The sequence below is a fragment of the Pieris brassicae genome, chromosome 4 (genome assembly GCF_905147105.1).
Source record: "Pieris brassicae chromosome 4, ilPieBrab1.1, whole genome shotgun sequence".
NCBI classification, from domain to species: Eukaryota; Metazoa; Arthropoda; class Insecta; order Lepidoptera; family Pieridae; genus Pieris; species Pieris brassicae.
The window spans coordinates 14,601,014-14,618,465 of record NC_059668.1 but is presented as its reverse complement, the minus strand read 5'-3'; the positions used below and the strand labels follow the sequence as shown (position 1 = coordinate 14,618,465).

At 34.3% G+C, this 17,452-nt stretch overlaps 1 protein-coding gene across 1 annotated transcript; it reads right to left on the bottom strand.

Moving 5' to 3' along the window:
• Window positions 1-4,917: 4,917 nt before the first annotated feature.
• On the bottom strand, window positions 4,918-11,686 carry LOC123708788. The gene is made up of 2 exons (XM_045659674.1): window positions 11,450-11,686; window positions 4,918-5,906 (listed from the first exon to the last, which is right to left on the bottom strand). The coding sequence occupies exons 1-2, from the start codon at window positions 11,527-11,529 to the stop codon at window positions 5,003-5,005; spliced, it is 984 nt and encodes a 327-aa protein (XP_045515630.1). The 5' UTR covers window positions 11,530-11,686; the 3' UTR covers window positions 4,918-5,002.
• Between the last annotated feature and the right edge of the window lie 5,766 nt (window positions 11,687-17,452).

Sequence of the window (17,452 nt, the reverse complement as noted above, 5' to 3'; positions counted from 1 at the left end):
CTTAACTTAAATAACAATGCCTTCACTACTGTAAAGTTCTATGATCCACACTGCTATTTGATTATTCATACTTATTTTAAATATAAAATTTAAATGATTATAAAATAATAAACAATACGACGGTCGCAACGGTTTCATTGACTGCGCTGACTTATTGTCGCTTTTACAATTTACACCCCTTCATCATACAATACAAGGCAAACCCAACTATTCTAAATTCCTCGGTCTTATAAAAACTATTTACGTAACTCAGACATGTATCGTATACCTTCAGAATATAATACAAATTACCAGCAAATAGATATATTTAATGTGACTAAAAATTCTTAAAAGAATATTTAAAAAACTCTAGTATCTTTATTAATAATGGCTTTGTTATTCTTCCTTTATATTAAATATTTATTATAATGATCAATGAATCTTACAACTTATAATTTAGAATTTAGTATGAATTTATACTTTGTTAAATTTTATGTTTATGTTTAAATGTGTATTTTGTTTTTGGCTTTTGTGTATAATGTAATTGTTTGAATATTGTTTGATGAGTAGCTGTATATATATATGTAATACTTTAATAGAAAATAAAATAAATAAAGTACTAAAATTACATTGCATTTGAGAGATAAGATGGGTCTCGGACTCGGACTCGAATAGCAAACGTATTTTTTACACCCACCTTACAGTATATACTACTTCATAAGCTGATAATCATTATAGACGAAGAAAAACAGAATTTTACAAGTTTAGAGTCCTTTATAACATTTAGGGACTGAGATTTTCTTAAATTTTCTATTCGTCGGGCGTACTGTAAGGTGCACGCGTCTTGTCTGCCATATAATGTTTCAACACATCCAGTCTTTGCTTTGACCGAATATGTTTATTCTCATTTCAGCCTGATACAATATTTGAATATAGAATGTATATATAATAATATGACTGATAATAAGTACACTATTATTTTTAAAAAATACACAGATAATCCATTATGAATGATGATTCATGTGTTTCATCAACACGTATTTAAAACTAGCACTACGATACATTACAAAAAAATACACATGAGAGTGAAGTATGGTGGCGGTTGTGGTAGAGATTTCAAATATATGTTGAATGAAACACTTTGGTTGAAGCGTCATTTAAAATATGAGCTTATAACTAACATAAAATTAGGGGTAATGGCTTTGCACCGCTAGACTCGCAAAAAACTAGCTTGACTTATTGAAAAGTTCTCAAGTCTAAGTGACACTCATGTTACCTATAGAGAATATAAGTGTAGGCGACCTATTGGACATTATCGGAAACGAAAATTGTATAGTATTTTTCAAGTGTGCGATAATTTGGTTTGCGCATCAAATATTTACAAGAAATAACGATATGCATGGTTAAAATAAAAATTAAATTAAATTAACTACTAAAGTCATCGTAGCGACGAAAACCGAATTCAAACCTGCTAGTTCACTCAACGGACTATTAAAAAGCTTGGATTATAAATTCTAATATGATACTACTTATCGTTTACTACCTAATTGGAACCAAATTAATGTTTAACCTAAAGCTAAATAATAAGCTAATAACCTACAGGCTCCGAATGTGATTTTGTCCCATTCTGTGTCGAGAGCCTTAGTCCTAGCGTTAAAAGGCTTTCTTAAGGAAATAGCAAAATGGTTAGTCGAAATCACAGGAGACCGCAGGGTTGGCAGCTGCCTCGGACAAAGTTTTCGTCTACCTATTAAAAGGGGGAACGCTGCCAGTATCTTCGGAACTTTGCCTAAAGGGACTCCTTTCAATAATATATTGTAGTTATTATATGTTAAGGTTATTTATTGTTTTTTGTCATATTATTATATGTTATCTTTAGGATTACTTCATATATGCCTAATTGTAATAAATAGGTTTATACCTAAAGCTTAAAACAAAACAAGTTTATATAATTTAAAACAATGTGAGAAAACTGTCGTAAACGAAGTTAGAAAGCGTCAATTCTGCACATAATTCAACTACATCGGCTGCAAAACAATGCGATACACGTAGACACGAATAAACGACAGGCCGCTATCGTAAATTGCAGTTTGCACTAGGGCTGTGACCGTAGCTAAACTAGAAGGTCATACTATAAATATACTTGATCAACCTAATCTATATAGTTTTTACAATATTCTAAACCAACGTAGTAATTAATAATACATAAAAAAATAATCAATATAATATTAAAACACATGTAAAAAGTTTGGTACGTGTGATAGTATACATTTAACGCGGGCAGCATTTCCTGCTTGGAAAGCACCACCAGCAAGCAGCTCTGGGGTCATTGGTACTATCTACCAGGCGCCCATTTTAATCTTTAATTATTCTTTATCTTTTAACAATTAATTGCTGTTCGTTTAATTCGCGAATGGCTGAGCGATTTAGGTATTAATGAAATTGAAATATTTGTGGAAGTTCAGAGAAAGCTTGAACGGTGAGAAACGTAAAAGAATTATAGAAAAATACTAAAAATGACAATTGAATTGTCGAATAATAACTCTTCCTAGCTGGTAAATTTATGATGTCTTTTGTCTATCTAGAACCAAAAAAATTAAAATACATGACAACCAAGTGAAGATGTGAAGAAAATTTCTTTCATAACTGTAGGATTAGGCCCGATCTCGTTGGTCTATTTTGCAAATTGCTTTAATTTTTGTAGTCGGTAGTTCATGTCTTCATCCATCATCACCTATAATTTAAAATATCATAGCATTATCATAGATTTACGATAACAAAACAGGCTGAATAATATAGTACTTAACATAACAAAAAAGCAAATGAGATGAAAAAATATTCGCCCACACATTTCTTTCTAGTATCATCGTATTCAACAAAAAGCAGTTCGAACCCTCGACTACCAATACATTTTCAAGATCGTCATCGCTTGGCGTTGCGTTTGGGTTATCTCTCCATCTTCTACCACATCCACCATTTACATGTTCAGATGAATTGTCCGTTTATTAATACCTGCTGCTGAGTTTCATCATCGGACGTCGAGGCAGAATACGAAATTATAGTATAACCACCACGTTCACAACTGAGCGTTCATTTTATATTCAAGGCAGTTTTTGCTGCGCACTATCGCACCAATTGGACTAAGATTCCTTCTAGAAAATAGCGTATCAATTCAACTAGCATAGAGAGTGTTCAATGGCGGCGATGTAAGTTAACATCAGGTGAGCCTCCAAAAAATCATCAATTTTTTATGAAGAAAATAAAAACTTCATCGAAATGAAGCTTTTCTATACGAAGTTATTTGTAACTACATTTTGTCGGCCCTGTTAAGTACCGGTCAGTACCGATTCTATCCGGGTGAATCTAGTTTCAGGCTGCCACAGCGTGCCAGGAATGTAGCGATTAGGCCACTTTCTGATAGAGTATTTTATAATGAACGTTAATTAAACGAGACATGTATACATGTTCTTATGGATAGGTATTGTAACCAGAATTCTGTGTACTAATAATGTTTTAATTTACTTGCAAAATGGAATAAGTACAAATATGACATTTCACCCGAGCTTAAATTATTACATTCCATTACCACTCAATGAGATAAGCGAGAATATGATGCGAAATTCTCCACCCAGTATAAATGAGCTGTTGACACCATTTTTCAGAGCGTCGAAAAATTACTTTTTTCATACTCATTTCGTTTTAGAAGCAAGATACACTTTACAAGAAATAAATCTTCATCTTCGTAGTTGACTTAATCAAACATTTATGTATTTATAAGTCTTAAAACAACATGTATGCTTAAAATAAAGAAGAAAATCTGGTAAGACTTCAATTTTATAAGTAAGTAGGAAAATAAATATATATATTTTAATTAATGTTAGTAATTGATTTACAAATAAAAAACGTAAACTCACATTGGTCTGTCAAAGAAGAATAGGGAGTGTTGCTTATAACAAAACTGTATCTTCGACAAATATTTTGTTCCTAGTTCCGATAGGCCGAAATTAGGTCGAAAAGAAATATCAGCGGAACCCGTAGATATTACACACTGATAGAATGGGAGGCCGCATGGCATAATCCAATATAAACCATTGATAAACATGTCGAACCACAAACAATATATCGTGTATCAGTTCGGATATGACCTCGTTTCTATATCTTGAAGTGCTGATTATACATTTTAGTCCGAATACAATTGGTACATAGAAAAATAATCCCCTTTACACTTTACATACACATATACACATACACATTACACTTTACATACACATACACTTTATTAAGTAAAGATAGGCCTGGTAGGCTTTGTGGCTCCTGCTGGGTCCGGGAATTTATATATTTATTATATCTTCAACTGCCTAAGCCCAGGACAGACTAGAGTGGAAAAATCTGAAGGAGGAAGATTGTGTAGATTAATCAAAATGTGTAAATTCATAATATTAGTTATTAGGTGTAAGCAGTTGTTTGAAATATTGACTTAATATAGATGAATAGTTATTCAATGTGCCTATGACTATGTATACGGGTTAACAAATTTAATTTTAACAGTGTAATATAAAATAGCTTTTATTTCTCTCTGTTTATGTTTTGTTTCTTAATAATGAATAAATTCTCTTTTTCTATATTTGTTGGTAACTTCAGGTTTATTGTTTATTAAAATTAATTATTTTGGGTGCAGCAGTAACCTGCTGGTTGACCACCAAATATTCTACTGATTCTAGACAAATGACTGACATGGAACACAGTTATCGTCAGTGGAGATAGAACTTGTGCAAAAGTTTTCCGTAGCACTAACGTAGAACATAAATGTGACAAATTTTAAGTAACAAAAAAATGTCAGTGGCGAGTTATGTTCAGGCAGACCGAAAAGACATTAAAAAAGAATTTATTTATTTATATGTCTTTACAATTTGAAATCTACTACAAGACTGATCTAAATCTAAATAATACGAATACAATAATAACTTTCAAATAAACTATAGTCGGCGAAATCGCTGAGTGCAACGTCAGCGATTACCAAGGGTTATGCCTTGGTAACTCCTCCGTCCTTCAGAGAGAAGCTGATTTTACAGCTTCCACCAGTGTCCTCACTGGTAGGCGTGATCTTCCGTGCGTTCTTGGTGCATCTGCTTGATAACTTTTTATACACTTTCCATGATACTGCACATATCAGTAATAGATAGAGGATGATAGTTGTCCAGCTTGGAGTTGCCATCATCTTAGGCCAATCGTTAATGTCACCCTGCTTCTCCAGATCTTCAGCCTTGTCCAGTAATTGCCGAACGTTATCTAATTCCAGATCTTGCAATTTTACTTGATACCGCACGACATCCACAGGTGAGTCTTGTTTTTGGGGCAATGGTATTATTTCATCTAAGTCCAATTTCGTGACATGTGACTGCAGCGTCATGTTCGCAACTTCTGCGCGACAATCTTCTGTTACGGTTATAAGATGGATTCCCGATGCACGATGGTAAGATGTGTTGGTCCCACATTGTGCAAGAGCACAATGTGGGACCGTAAGAACGATCTCTTCTCGCTTAAGTATGACCAGCCACGTGTTGTCCCGCGTTTTTTGGATTTTGCTGTCACCTAGTACCATCTTAACACGGCTGCAGTTGGCATTCTTGTGTTTTATGAGGTTGACGATGCAATCTTCTGATTTTGTGAAGGATTTCATTTGCAGAGACTCGCAGAGATGAACGCTCTCGGTGATCGACTTGCAGCTGTTGTCGAGGTATGCGTACTCATCGCTTCCAAGTGCAAGGAATTTGGATTTGGGTATAATGGTGAGGTACTCGGTATCAGGGATAGAATATAAATGAATAAGATCATATATACTTTTATCAATAGAAGGTATTTGTAAAATAAATGTTAATGAGTGCTTAGTACTATACGCTTTTACTGTTATTGACCTTTCTAGTTCTCTTATATTTCCTATATTTAAATCTGTAATTGGTTCTAAATTGTATATATTTCCAAGCTGTAATAATTCATATATTAAATTCTGCGGACTTATAATACTAGGGTGCATAACACCTAATTGCGAAAATTTTATAGCATCTTCTAATATCATTAACTCATCTAATATAATTTGCAAACTAAAATCTATTTGAACATAAATGTCTAAGTTACGAACGTGATTAGCTAGCACATCATTCGTCTTTGTTGTATTCTCCAAATACATAACTAACTTTCGCTGATTTTCATTGATTTTATCTAATTGGAGACCAAATTCTTTTATCGTGTTTTCGGCTATTACTAATGTCTTCTTTTGAACCTTTTGCATAGAAGTAACCTTGTTTTTAATAGCCAAAATATCAGCTTCAAATTTAAGAGCGTCTTGTTGATCTAGATTACCTGTTATGGACTTTATAACTGAGCCTAAACCGTTAATAAGACCTCGTTTGCGCCTAACATTCTGTGGAATAATATAATCAATTTTTCTATTCACTAAAGATAGATTATGTTCTATTTGAGCTCTAAAAGAATTTTGCACTTGATCTGTATGCATTGTATACAATTCTGTGGTATTTATGCTTGCGAATAATGTCGCTAACTCATTAATGGTTGACTGCAAATAAGTCATGTTATACACACATGCTAAATTAAAAATATCTATTTGTTTCATTATCCGCCCTTGTTTAAGCAAAAGGATTCCCGGATTGTTGTTAACAGGATTAAGGATTACGTCACCTCTTGAATCAGAGCATGATTGCTCCTGCGATGAGGATCCTGGAACAAGGTGGGGCCTTCTAAGGAGTTTATAATGAACTCTAATCGATTTAGAATTTGGATGACTACCTATTATCTCGGCTACATTATTAGGGTGGAGGTGAATAATTTTATACGGACCTTTAAATACGGGTTTAGTTTTGTCGTTCCTTGCTGTTTTCGCCACCTGTTAATATACGGTTTCACCTACCTTGAATACGATGTCTACAGCTTGCTTATTACGCCTGGCTATTACCTGTTCTTTATTTGTTGACATTAGGGCAGTAACAGATTGCTGTATAGCTTCTGCGTTTGCCTTATGCTTTAGGACGTAATCTTGATAAAATTCCTTCGGAAAGTGCAGCTCCAATGGGTTACGTGAAGTTGTGTGACCAAATAATAACTCGTGTGGTGAATAACCGGTTGCCGAGTGAATAGCGTTGTTGTAAGCTATTATGGCATATTTCATAATTAACTGAATTGGGTCGTCTTTATTAATCATACGCTGAATTCTAACTATTTCAGCTATAGTTGAATGAAAACGTTCTATTGGTGAGTTCGAGTTAGGGTTATACGTGGTTGTAAAATGAATGTTAATATCATGTAGAGAGCAAATTTCCTTAATTACGTCATTATCGAACTTATTATCTGAGTCTGTTGTAATTTTATGCGGGAGTCCCAAAACAGAGAAAACTTGTAATAATGCTTCGGCTACATGTATACTACTGCATGCATTTAACGGAACTGCCTGTGCGAATTTTGAAAAATTATCTATTATAGTGAGAAAGGTACCTCCTCCTGCTGAATATAAATCCATAAATAAATGTTCCCAGGGCTTACGAGGTGTTTCAGTAACTGCTAAAGGGGGTCTTAAAGGGTTTCTTTCATACTTCGCTTTCAAACAAATGTTACATTGGTTAATATACCTTTGAATAGTAAGTAACATGTTAGGCCAATGGTAATTTCTGTGCAATTGCTTAAGTGTTTCCTGTATACCGCGGTGTACTGTCTTACCTTCATGATACTTCCTAATCAACGCTTCCTGTTCGTTCTTATTCTCAACCAGCGTAACGCGCGTGGTACATCTAATAAGTTTTGGACCTCGATTATTAAATGTGGTACAATAAACTTTACAAAATTTTGGGTACAATTCATCGTTATAAAAATAACAGTGGAATATGCGATCTGCAATGGTGTGCTCTTTAAGAAACCGAATTATTTCCTGTTCTGTGTTATTTACGGGAATAAAAACGTCTTTAATAACAGTGCGTCGGTTGGTTGACCTATCTTCTACTCTGTAAGTGGTACCTGGGGTTGACCTAATATGAAATTGTTTTAGTTGCCTATCGATTGCGTCAGATAAAATAGGGATACCGTTATTTTCATTATCTGGTTGGGTATTATTAGTACTAACTAATTCTACCTCACTTAGTTGATTTTTATCTATAGCTGATTCTGCAATTGAGGGGCTCTGTGGATCTAGTTGTACGTCTGGGTCTAAGTTATCATCTTGTCTACTCGGGCCTGCCATCGGTTCGTCATCAGTCTGTCTGTCATTTTGTTGAGTTATACGGACATTTTCAAATATTCGACCAATTAATTCATCGTCTTCATTATCGTCAAGGTTTACTGCAAGTGAATCAATGCTGTGATGAAATATCTTGACTCGAGATAGTGCGTCTGCGTTAGTGTTTTGCAGTCCCTTCTTATAAACAACATTAAAGTCATACTCCGCCAATTTCAGTCGCCAGCGCGTCAACTTTGAATTAGGATCTTTTAGCGACATCAACCATGTAAGGGGTCTGTGATCAGTATAAATTGTGAACTTACGTCCAAAGATATAGGGTCTAAAATATTTTATTGCCCACACTATCGCTAAAAGCTCTTTTTCGATAGTGGAATAACGCGACTCTGAGTCTGATAAAGTACGCGACGCATAAGCTACGGGTTTATCAGATCCTACTCTACCCTGAGATAACACAGCGCCTAGAGCAAAGTCAGATGCGTCAGTTGTCAATATGAACGGTTGGTGAAAGTCGGGGTACTGCAATATCGGATCGTTGGTAAGTATTTGTTTACACTTGTTAAATGACTCTAAGAATTCTGCCGTATGCACAATTTTTCTGCCTTTTTTTAAGCAAACTGTCATAGGCTTTGTTAACTTTGCGAAGTCTTTAATAAACTTGCGGTAGTAACCTACTAGTCCTAAAAATGATTTGATTTCTTTTTGGTTTTTAGGCAACGGGAAGTCAAGTACAGCTTTGATCTTGTCCTTATTTGGTTTCAGTCCTTCGTCTGTAAGTTCATGGCCTAAAAAATTTACTTGTTTTTGGAGGAATTCCGACTTATCTAACTGAACCTTAAGGTTATGAGTTTTAAATCTTTCAAAAACTTCACGCAGCCTTTCTATGTGTTCTTGTAATGACGTACTTATTATGATAACGTCATCCAGGTATGTATAAACGTTCGGTAAACCTCTAAGAATATGGTCCATTAACCGTTGGAATGTGCTAGGTGCATTCTTAAGTCCAAATGGCATGCGCAAAAATTCATAATGACCTCGTTCAGTAGTGAACGCTGTCTTCTCTATATCTTCTGGGTGCATTTCCACTTGATGATAACCACTAGCAAGATCAAGAGTAGTAAAGTATTGAGCACGTCCTAATCTGTCGAGTATGTCGTGTATGTTAGGTAAGGGATATTTGTCTTCAATTGTCCGGTCGTTAAGTCGTCTGTAGTCTATTACTAGTCTCCATTTAACTTTACCAGATGCGTCCGGTTTCTTAGGTACGATATGCACTGGGCACGACCATGGTGAAATACTTTCTCTAATAATACCTTGCTTTAGTAAATTATCAACTTGGTTACGTATTTCTGCACGTTGTTGTGGGGCTTGTCTGTAACTACGAACGTAAATTGGTGTATCATTTGACAATCTTAACTGATGTTTAACTGCATGTGTAAAAGTTAATGGTACATTTTCTGAATGAAAAATGTCGCGGTAACGATAACAAAGTCTAGTAATTTCTCGCTTTTCTTCCTCATTCATGTGACCAGTTCGAATTTTATTCAAATTGTCACAGAGCTCTTTATCTACGTCTATGTTAGCATTTAATGTATTTAATTCTACAAACTCGTTCTTAGTTTCAGAATAAGCCTCCAACTCTATAGAGGATTTATCGTAAATAAACATGTTTTCGTCAGTACTATTAACAACAGTAGTTTTAAAAGAACCGGCTTTAACTGTAACTAACGCTGTGGGGGATTCCAAACCTTCAGACTAATAGTGTTTGTTATGAATATACTGTCCATCTATATAATTAGTCTTTATTCTTACTACCTTCTCACATTTGGGCTCAATTTTAATTTTACGCAAAGGATGATTAAAATAAATTGGTATATTCGCTGTTTCTGTACGTAATATTCCTCGATTTAAGTCAATATTACTTTTTAAATGTTTCAGTAAGTCACATCCTATTAGTCCCTTATATTTTGGGTCGAAGTCGAAAATTAAAAATTTATGAATTGTATCTGTGTTAAAAATTGGTGGTAACGGGAGGTGTACTATGTACTTATGACGTGATCTACTATGTGCGGTGGATATTTCGAAAGGCTCGAACTCAACCAATTGTTCCCAAATATTGCCAAAAATAACATCAGATGAAACAACACTCCGACTGGCACCGGTATCTACTAAGAACTTACCTTGAAACTCCGGCAGCTCTATGTACGGTAGATGGTCGGTATTTTGGACGTTGATTTTCACTACCTCCGATCTTCCTCTCCCTGAGCTTCGTGAAAATCCGGGTTGTATTCGGCTTCCTCCTGACAAGAATTTGGCTCGACATCGCTTTCGTCCTGTAGACTATTGTAACAATTATAACATGTACCTTGGAACTCCGGGTCCGAATTATAAGGGTTATTCTCAGTATAAAATACCTCTTCAATTAAATATGGGGGTTTTTGGGGTTTTGACACTGACCGCATGGTGACATCCGAATTTTTATGTGCATGATGACCCTGTTGAGGAATATTGAGTGATTTACGGAAGTTTCCAGAGCTTCTACCTCCTTGTTGGTTCTTCCATGGGAGTAACGACTTAACTAGCTGTTGCCGTTGTTCTGGGGTCATATTGTTCTCTTGAGGTACATAGTTATCAGGTCTAAATTGAGGATGTGTGGGTGGAAGATGTAGTCGAGATGGGAAGGGTAACCTGTTGTTATGTGAATGTTGAGGAAAGTTCGGTTCCTTTTGCCTAAACGTACCGTTATAGAATGTCGAAGGGCCCGGCTTGTTAAGAGCAAGTCGCGCTTCTTCCTGTCTAGCTGCCACTATCGCCATTTCTAGTGTATCTGGTTTCGCTATTCTAACGCCTAATGAAACATGGAAATCTAGATTATTAACATACTGTTCAATTACCATTTCCTCGTAATAACCTTTATTAGCATGGTTTCCTATAGATAACAGGGTGTCCAGTAACTCACGAAGTCGTTTGCCAAAGGACTCGGCGTTCTCATTTTTAAATTTACGCGACCTCGTAAGCTCCTGCATTACTTGAATTTCGTTGCGAGGTTCGCCCAAGCGACGAATAAGAGCTGTCTTTATATTGTTCCACGTATCTAAGTTAGTCTCATAGGCGATTGCCTCTACAGCCGCACCGCTCAACTTACTTTTTATTACGCTAAGCAATGTGGGATGGTTCCTCCCCGCGACTTCTATTTGTTCGAGAACATTTTCTACCTCTCTAATATAAAAATTAAGTAATTTCTTAGTTCCGTCATATTTGGGAATAAGATCTACCAAAATTTTAAAATGCGGTGAATCTAATAGCGACATATTTTGAATTTAATTATATGAATTAATAAAGTTATAAAATATAACAATTTCTATGTAGATCCGCTTACACTTAACAATACGCGTAACGTGACGCTAAGGAATGCCCGTCCGATGTGAGAACAAGACAATAGCCTATTGTTATAATGTTAAAGTTTTAAACCGATTTTAGGTTTAAATACTCATTAATTATATATATATAAAAAAAAACTATATCTAGGACAGGAAATAGAGCAGGAAACTTGGCTTAGCGAGAGTACTCACCAGACCAGCAACTGCATTTCTTGTCGAGTCTCGTAGCAGCACGAGGGAACGCCCAATGCTCCAGGTGTACCCGCGTGGATCTCGGTGACCGCCCTTGATGAGGTTCCTTTGGATTGCAGTAACGCGACTAGGGAGTCGCCGTTTACCAGGGGACTTTGAAGAGTTTGATTCGCGGTTTTCCTAGTTAAACGTGCAATCCTACCGACTGCGCCAGTTATGTTCAGGCAGACCGAAAAGACATTAAAAAAGAATTTATTTATTTATATGTCTTTACAATTTGAAATCTACTACAAGACTGATCTAAATCTAAATAATACGAATACAATAATAACTTTCAAATAAACTATAGTCGGCGAAATCGCTGAGTGCAACTTCAGCGATTACCAAGGGTTATGCCTTGGTAACTGGCGCTACATTCTTTTTGGTCTGAGCCTCAGATATCTGTATCTGTTTCATCATCATTTGATAATCTAATAGGCAAGAAGGTGCTCAGCCTTCTGTGCCTAACGCACGCTGTCAACTTTTTTGGTCTTTAAAAAGCCGATTTCCTAACGATGTTTTCCTTTACCGTTCGAGCGAATGTTAAATGATCACATTTAAAGAAAGTCCATTGGTGCACAGGTGATGATAGATTTTTAGTGATAAGGCTTGAATATACTATAATATGTTTCGTTGTTGACTTTAGCATGAGTTATAACCTAACATATTTTACATAGAAGGAAATACAAAAGAAAACAGTCCTAATACATTTCAAATACAATAGACTGGATTCCGTGAATAATGTATTCGTTTAAGTGACCCAGTTTCAATAGACGCGAATATCTTTCGGCAGTTGCGAGAACTGTGTTATAATTTATTTATCTATATCAATCACTTTTCTGGTTCCAGAGATTCATGTTGGTATTAGGTAAACCTCATAAAATTTTAAGGCGGTAGCATTTATTTCAAGATTTTTTTACATTTTTTGTGTTAAACAACGCTTTTATAAGTGAACTTCTTTATACAGAAAATGCAAACCTCTCTACAGTTTTTGTTACATATAGATTAAGCGCCCGTCTTATATTGGTTAAAGTAGTGAAATTTAGTTTTTTTACCTTTTTTAATTTTGTTGTGTAAAATTATGTATATATGCAAATTAATATAAAATGTATAAAACAGCAAACAATCTGAAATTTGAAATATAACCGTCTTCATTCCTTATTATTATTAAAAAAATATTGCGATAAATAATACGTTTTTACTAGTTGAATTTATACAGGTGGTGTTTGACTAGTTAATGTTAGTGAATTTAAACCTAACCTATTTCTGCTTATCTGCAAGACGAGGGAGCCTGTCACAGGACACACAGAATAATGACAAAGGAAAATTGGACAGACTGCCGAATCGTCCATGCGGAAACTGACCGCCATAGGTATATTGCGCTGGACGGAGCTTTAATAAATTTTGTGGTTTTAATCTCAAAAAACAATCAGAAGTAATACGTTTTGTAAAACTTAGATATAAAATTTAGTATATATCAGACTTCGTGTTTTGTTCAGCGTTTTTTCAAACAACTAAGAAAAGCGGACTACTGTTGACTTTGGCCTACAAATAATGAATTTAGTAATTTATTATACAAAAAATACCCTTTTTAAATTAAATATTTTAACTTAGCGTTAGTGTGAAATGTGGGGTATGCCACAATAAACATAAAAGACTGAATCTTTTTAAATATGAAATATGGAGAAGTATATTCAGCTTCTGTTTATTCATAAAAAGAGACAAAGCAACTAAATATTAGAGCGTGTGATTCAAATTTACCATTAATGCCATATTTCATATGCCTCTTCCATTTGTTTATATCCCAAAATAAATCTCTGGTTTCAATATGTATGCAAATACAGGAATAATATGTAACTCACGTGTGATAGCTTTCAATTTAAGAGACCTATTTAAAACCGTGTTCCTATTTAGAGTTATATTAATCAATATATTTATACACAAGTTCAGATTTATATAACCCTTCTAAGTAAGACATTTAATTTAATTATAATTCAATTAAAGAAATGACATCAAATGCCTAGTAGAGCATAGTGCGAGTTTTAAAAGAACGCGTTTGAAGCCCGAATTCATTCTACTTTTTTTCTGCGCGCGTAATTAACACTTATTGGCATTGACGTAAAAGCCCGGTAACGCTCTCGCGAGCTGTCTGGCAATACGAGTATTCAAAGGGGACAGTATCAGTGGTGAGCCTCCTGCGCGTTTGCCCCCTGTTTTATATAAAAAAATAAAACACTACTTTTCTACTATATCTACATGTCTATGAAGGCAAATGGATAATTATTAATCAGAAATATGAGATCAAGTTCTATATAGGACGGTCAATAGCATGCAACAACATCCTCTGACTTATGAAATACTAATTTTATTTACAAAGTATTATAAAAACCAGTTCTGAAACTATTTAACATGTTTTTATAGATTTAATAAGATTTTCATAACAAAACATATACTGGAAGATGAAAAACTAAGTATTTCTCTCATCTATATCGAAATGAATTCCCCATGCACATGTTTTTGCAACATGTCAAACTTCGGTAGGCCTTGTGAATATATTGTACCCTCGGGTGATGTGAAATATAGATATGTTCGCAAAAATATCGCCTCCGCATCTTAGCCGTGATCGTGGCGTATTACTTATGATTCCAGGTGAAACAATTATTGTTGATGCTTTCATGCTATGTTAAGGAATGGGAAGAAACAAACCACAGTGTTTTTTTAATGTAACATTTTGTGATTAATTATAATATTTTGAAAAATAAAAACAAAATTGTCCTTTCTCGGTTTAATGCCAGCCGTTCAAAACCAAGTTTTAACTAAACATAAATTAAGTAATTATTGTGATTTGAATTTAATTTTAAATTGTATTTTAATTTTAATCGTTTAGCGTTTCCGTTCGAATATAAAATAATGAAGATTCAAAATGATCTGAACATAAAAAAAAACATTCTGAAAGAAGCATTCTGTTTTACGCGATTTTTACATTTATCTTAATTTGGACGAAATTAATGGATTGCTTCACTGGGATTTAACTTAATATCACTTAGCACAATGTTATTTGATAGCATGATTTTAATTGTTGAATACTCATATTCAGAATATAACTCAGTACAGATATAAAACGAAGTTTCTTATATTATATGGGCAGTTTACATTGGTATACTAATATAATACGACGCGATGGCGTGAATTTTGAATTTTTCATTAATAGATTCGGTTTTAAAATACAGCGGTATTAGCGATCAGACCACAATGTACCTACTAACAATTAGATTAATTCAATTTCACGAAATTTGATATTCTAAAAATACGATACTACGATATAATTCGTACATAACGTCGAGTTGAAAACCTCCCCCGGCGCGATAAAGATGTATAATAAAAATTTAATTACACATCAACGCAGCCAGTGCCAAACAAAATTACAAAATAAATTCAATTTCTTTGAAAGCGAGGGCGTAATTCATGTCTCGGAAAAAATATATAGAAAACAATCTTCTCAAGGAGTGATATAGACCTTAACACAAATGTCAGAATTATGACATCGACTGACGTAAGCTCGCTGAAATATACAAACTGAGGCGTAAGGCGGAAACTAAGAATTTCTTGTGCGTAAGAGATTCCTACTCGAAATACGCACTGGCAAGGATATCCTATAATACCTATTCATAATATAAAAATTAAAGTTCATAATACCCATGGTTAAATTCATTTTTTTTATATCGAATATTAATATTTCTAAAGTAACCATAAAGAAACTAAATGTATTATCGCGTCACGTCAAAAAATATAAATAAAGAACGACAATGAACAATATTATATTGTTTATGTGGGACAGAAGCACAACAAGAGACGGGTTACTGCGAGGAAGTTATCAGGTAATAACCAATAGGTTGGTACATTCACTGTACAAAGGAAGGCTTACAACGGCGCGTTGGTTCCCTAAGGACATTGTACCACGTTAATAATGGAAAGTCCTCTGAAGAATTGTTTGGACTAATACTTGTGGCTAAATTCCATCATCGAGGCAGAATGTTAAATTTCATCCTTTCCATCTCGACGTCAGTGTGTTTCACAACAGCACTTTTTAAGGCACTTTCTGCGAGCCACCTCTTTGTAGAAAAAAAAATGTGAGCCGTCACTGGACGCCTGGCAGATGTGAAACATCGACATTATTTTGTAAAAGTAATATGCAGAAAAGAACATATTGTGACAGGAACTAAATATGGCATAATGATAAAATTAAATATTACGATTTTTTTTCAGATATCGATGATTATTTATTGAATAAACATTACACACAACCGTACACACTACTGCATATAGACTGTATATATATACCATCGTATAGCGGCATGCGTCGCCACGCCAGAAATCGGTTTTACGTGCGGCTATAGATGTTTATATCAAAAAGATGCCAGTACAGGTGTTTCGGAACCGATACGACTTAGCGGCGTATCGGAATAGTGTTGTTAAATGTTTAAAGAGATCCAATATTCTATCAATCACAGTTATTCAAAGTACATACAATATAAATGTGATATCTTCGGTGATTAACAGAATATATCTATGAAATTTTGAGGGCTAAACGTCAAACTCAATATTCAGAAACTAGGCACAAGCCGCAACTTTGCAAAGCTGCAAACTTTTTAATCGTCCATCACTTGTACCTTTCAACTTTGTCTGTTCTTTTTACGGGCAATTTTTACTTTTATCGCCTCTCTCAACGAAATTAAATTACTCGAGTGTTGCTTGCTGCCATCTTGTCGTGTACACTTCATTCTCTGTATATTTTATTACAATTTATTCACAACATATTCTCTAGTGGCTGCCTTCTATTAAATTAAATATTGTTATGGAATAAACGCAACTGTTAATTGGTTGTATAATTTTACAACAATCTAATTCAAATTTCAGTATTAAAAGTAGTGCATGCAATATTAAGAGATGTAACAGTAATTACAGTTTTACTGTAAAATTTATTTAAACTTCTTTTCTTCTGGTTGCTATATGTTCTAAATTCGTTTTGTCGTCTTTATTATAATAAGATCTTTGGTAAAATCTTAATAGATTTATAATTATATATTTATAAATATATAAATGTAAGGACAAAAATAGATTGAGCCACATTTTTATATAACTTAATGTATATTATGATTGCGTTAGTTATGAGCTTTAGGTATATATATATATCTATTTTAATGTTGATTTGTAGGATAATCGGTGTGGGTACTATTATGTCGACTCAATACATATTAATTCTATATCAATACTTAATATACAAATGTGTAGGGTGAGTTTATCAATGTGGGCATTCTTTGTATACAACCTAACATTACAAGTTCAAAGAGTAATCGATATACATTCATCATTCATGCCAAAGGGTTGCTAAGTGTATTAAAATAACCCAAATTCATCACAATTTGACAAATGTAAAAAGCGTTAACACATAATCGTCAATCCATCACTCGCCCCTTATCGATTTTCGACCGATGCGAATCGTAAATCATTGAGATTATTTTAGCGACAAGAGGAAATTAAGGCTGGAGGCAATCGCGATGTTATTGTGATTAATTTCGTTAGCAGATTGCTAAATTGAATGACAATATTCAATTTTAAATTT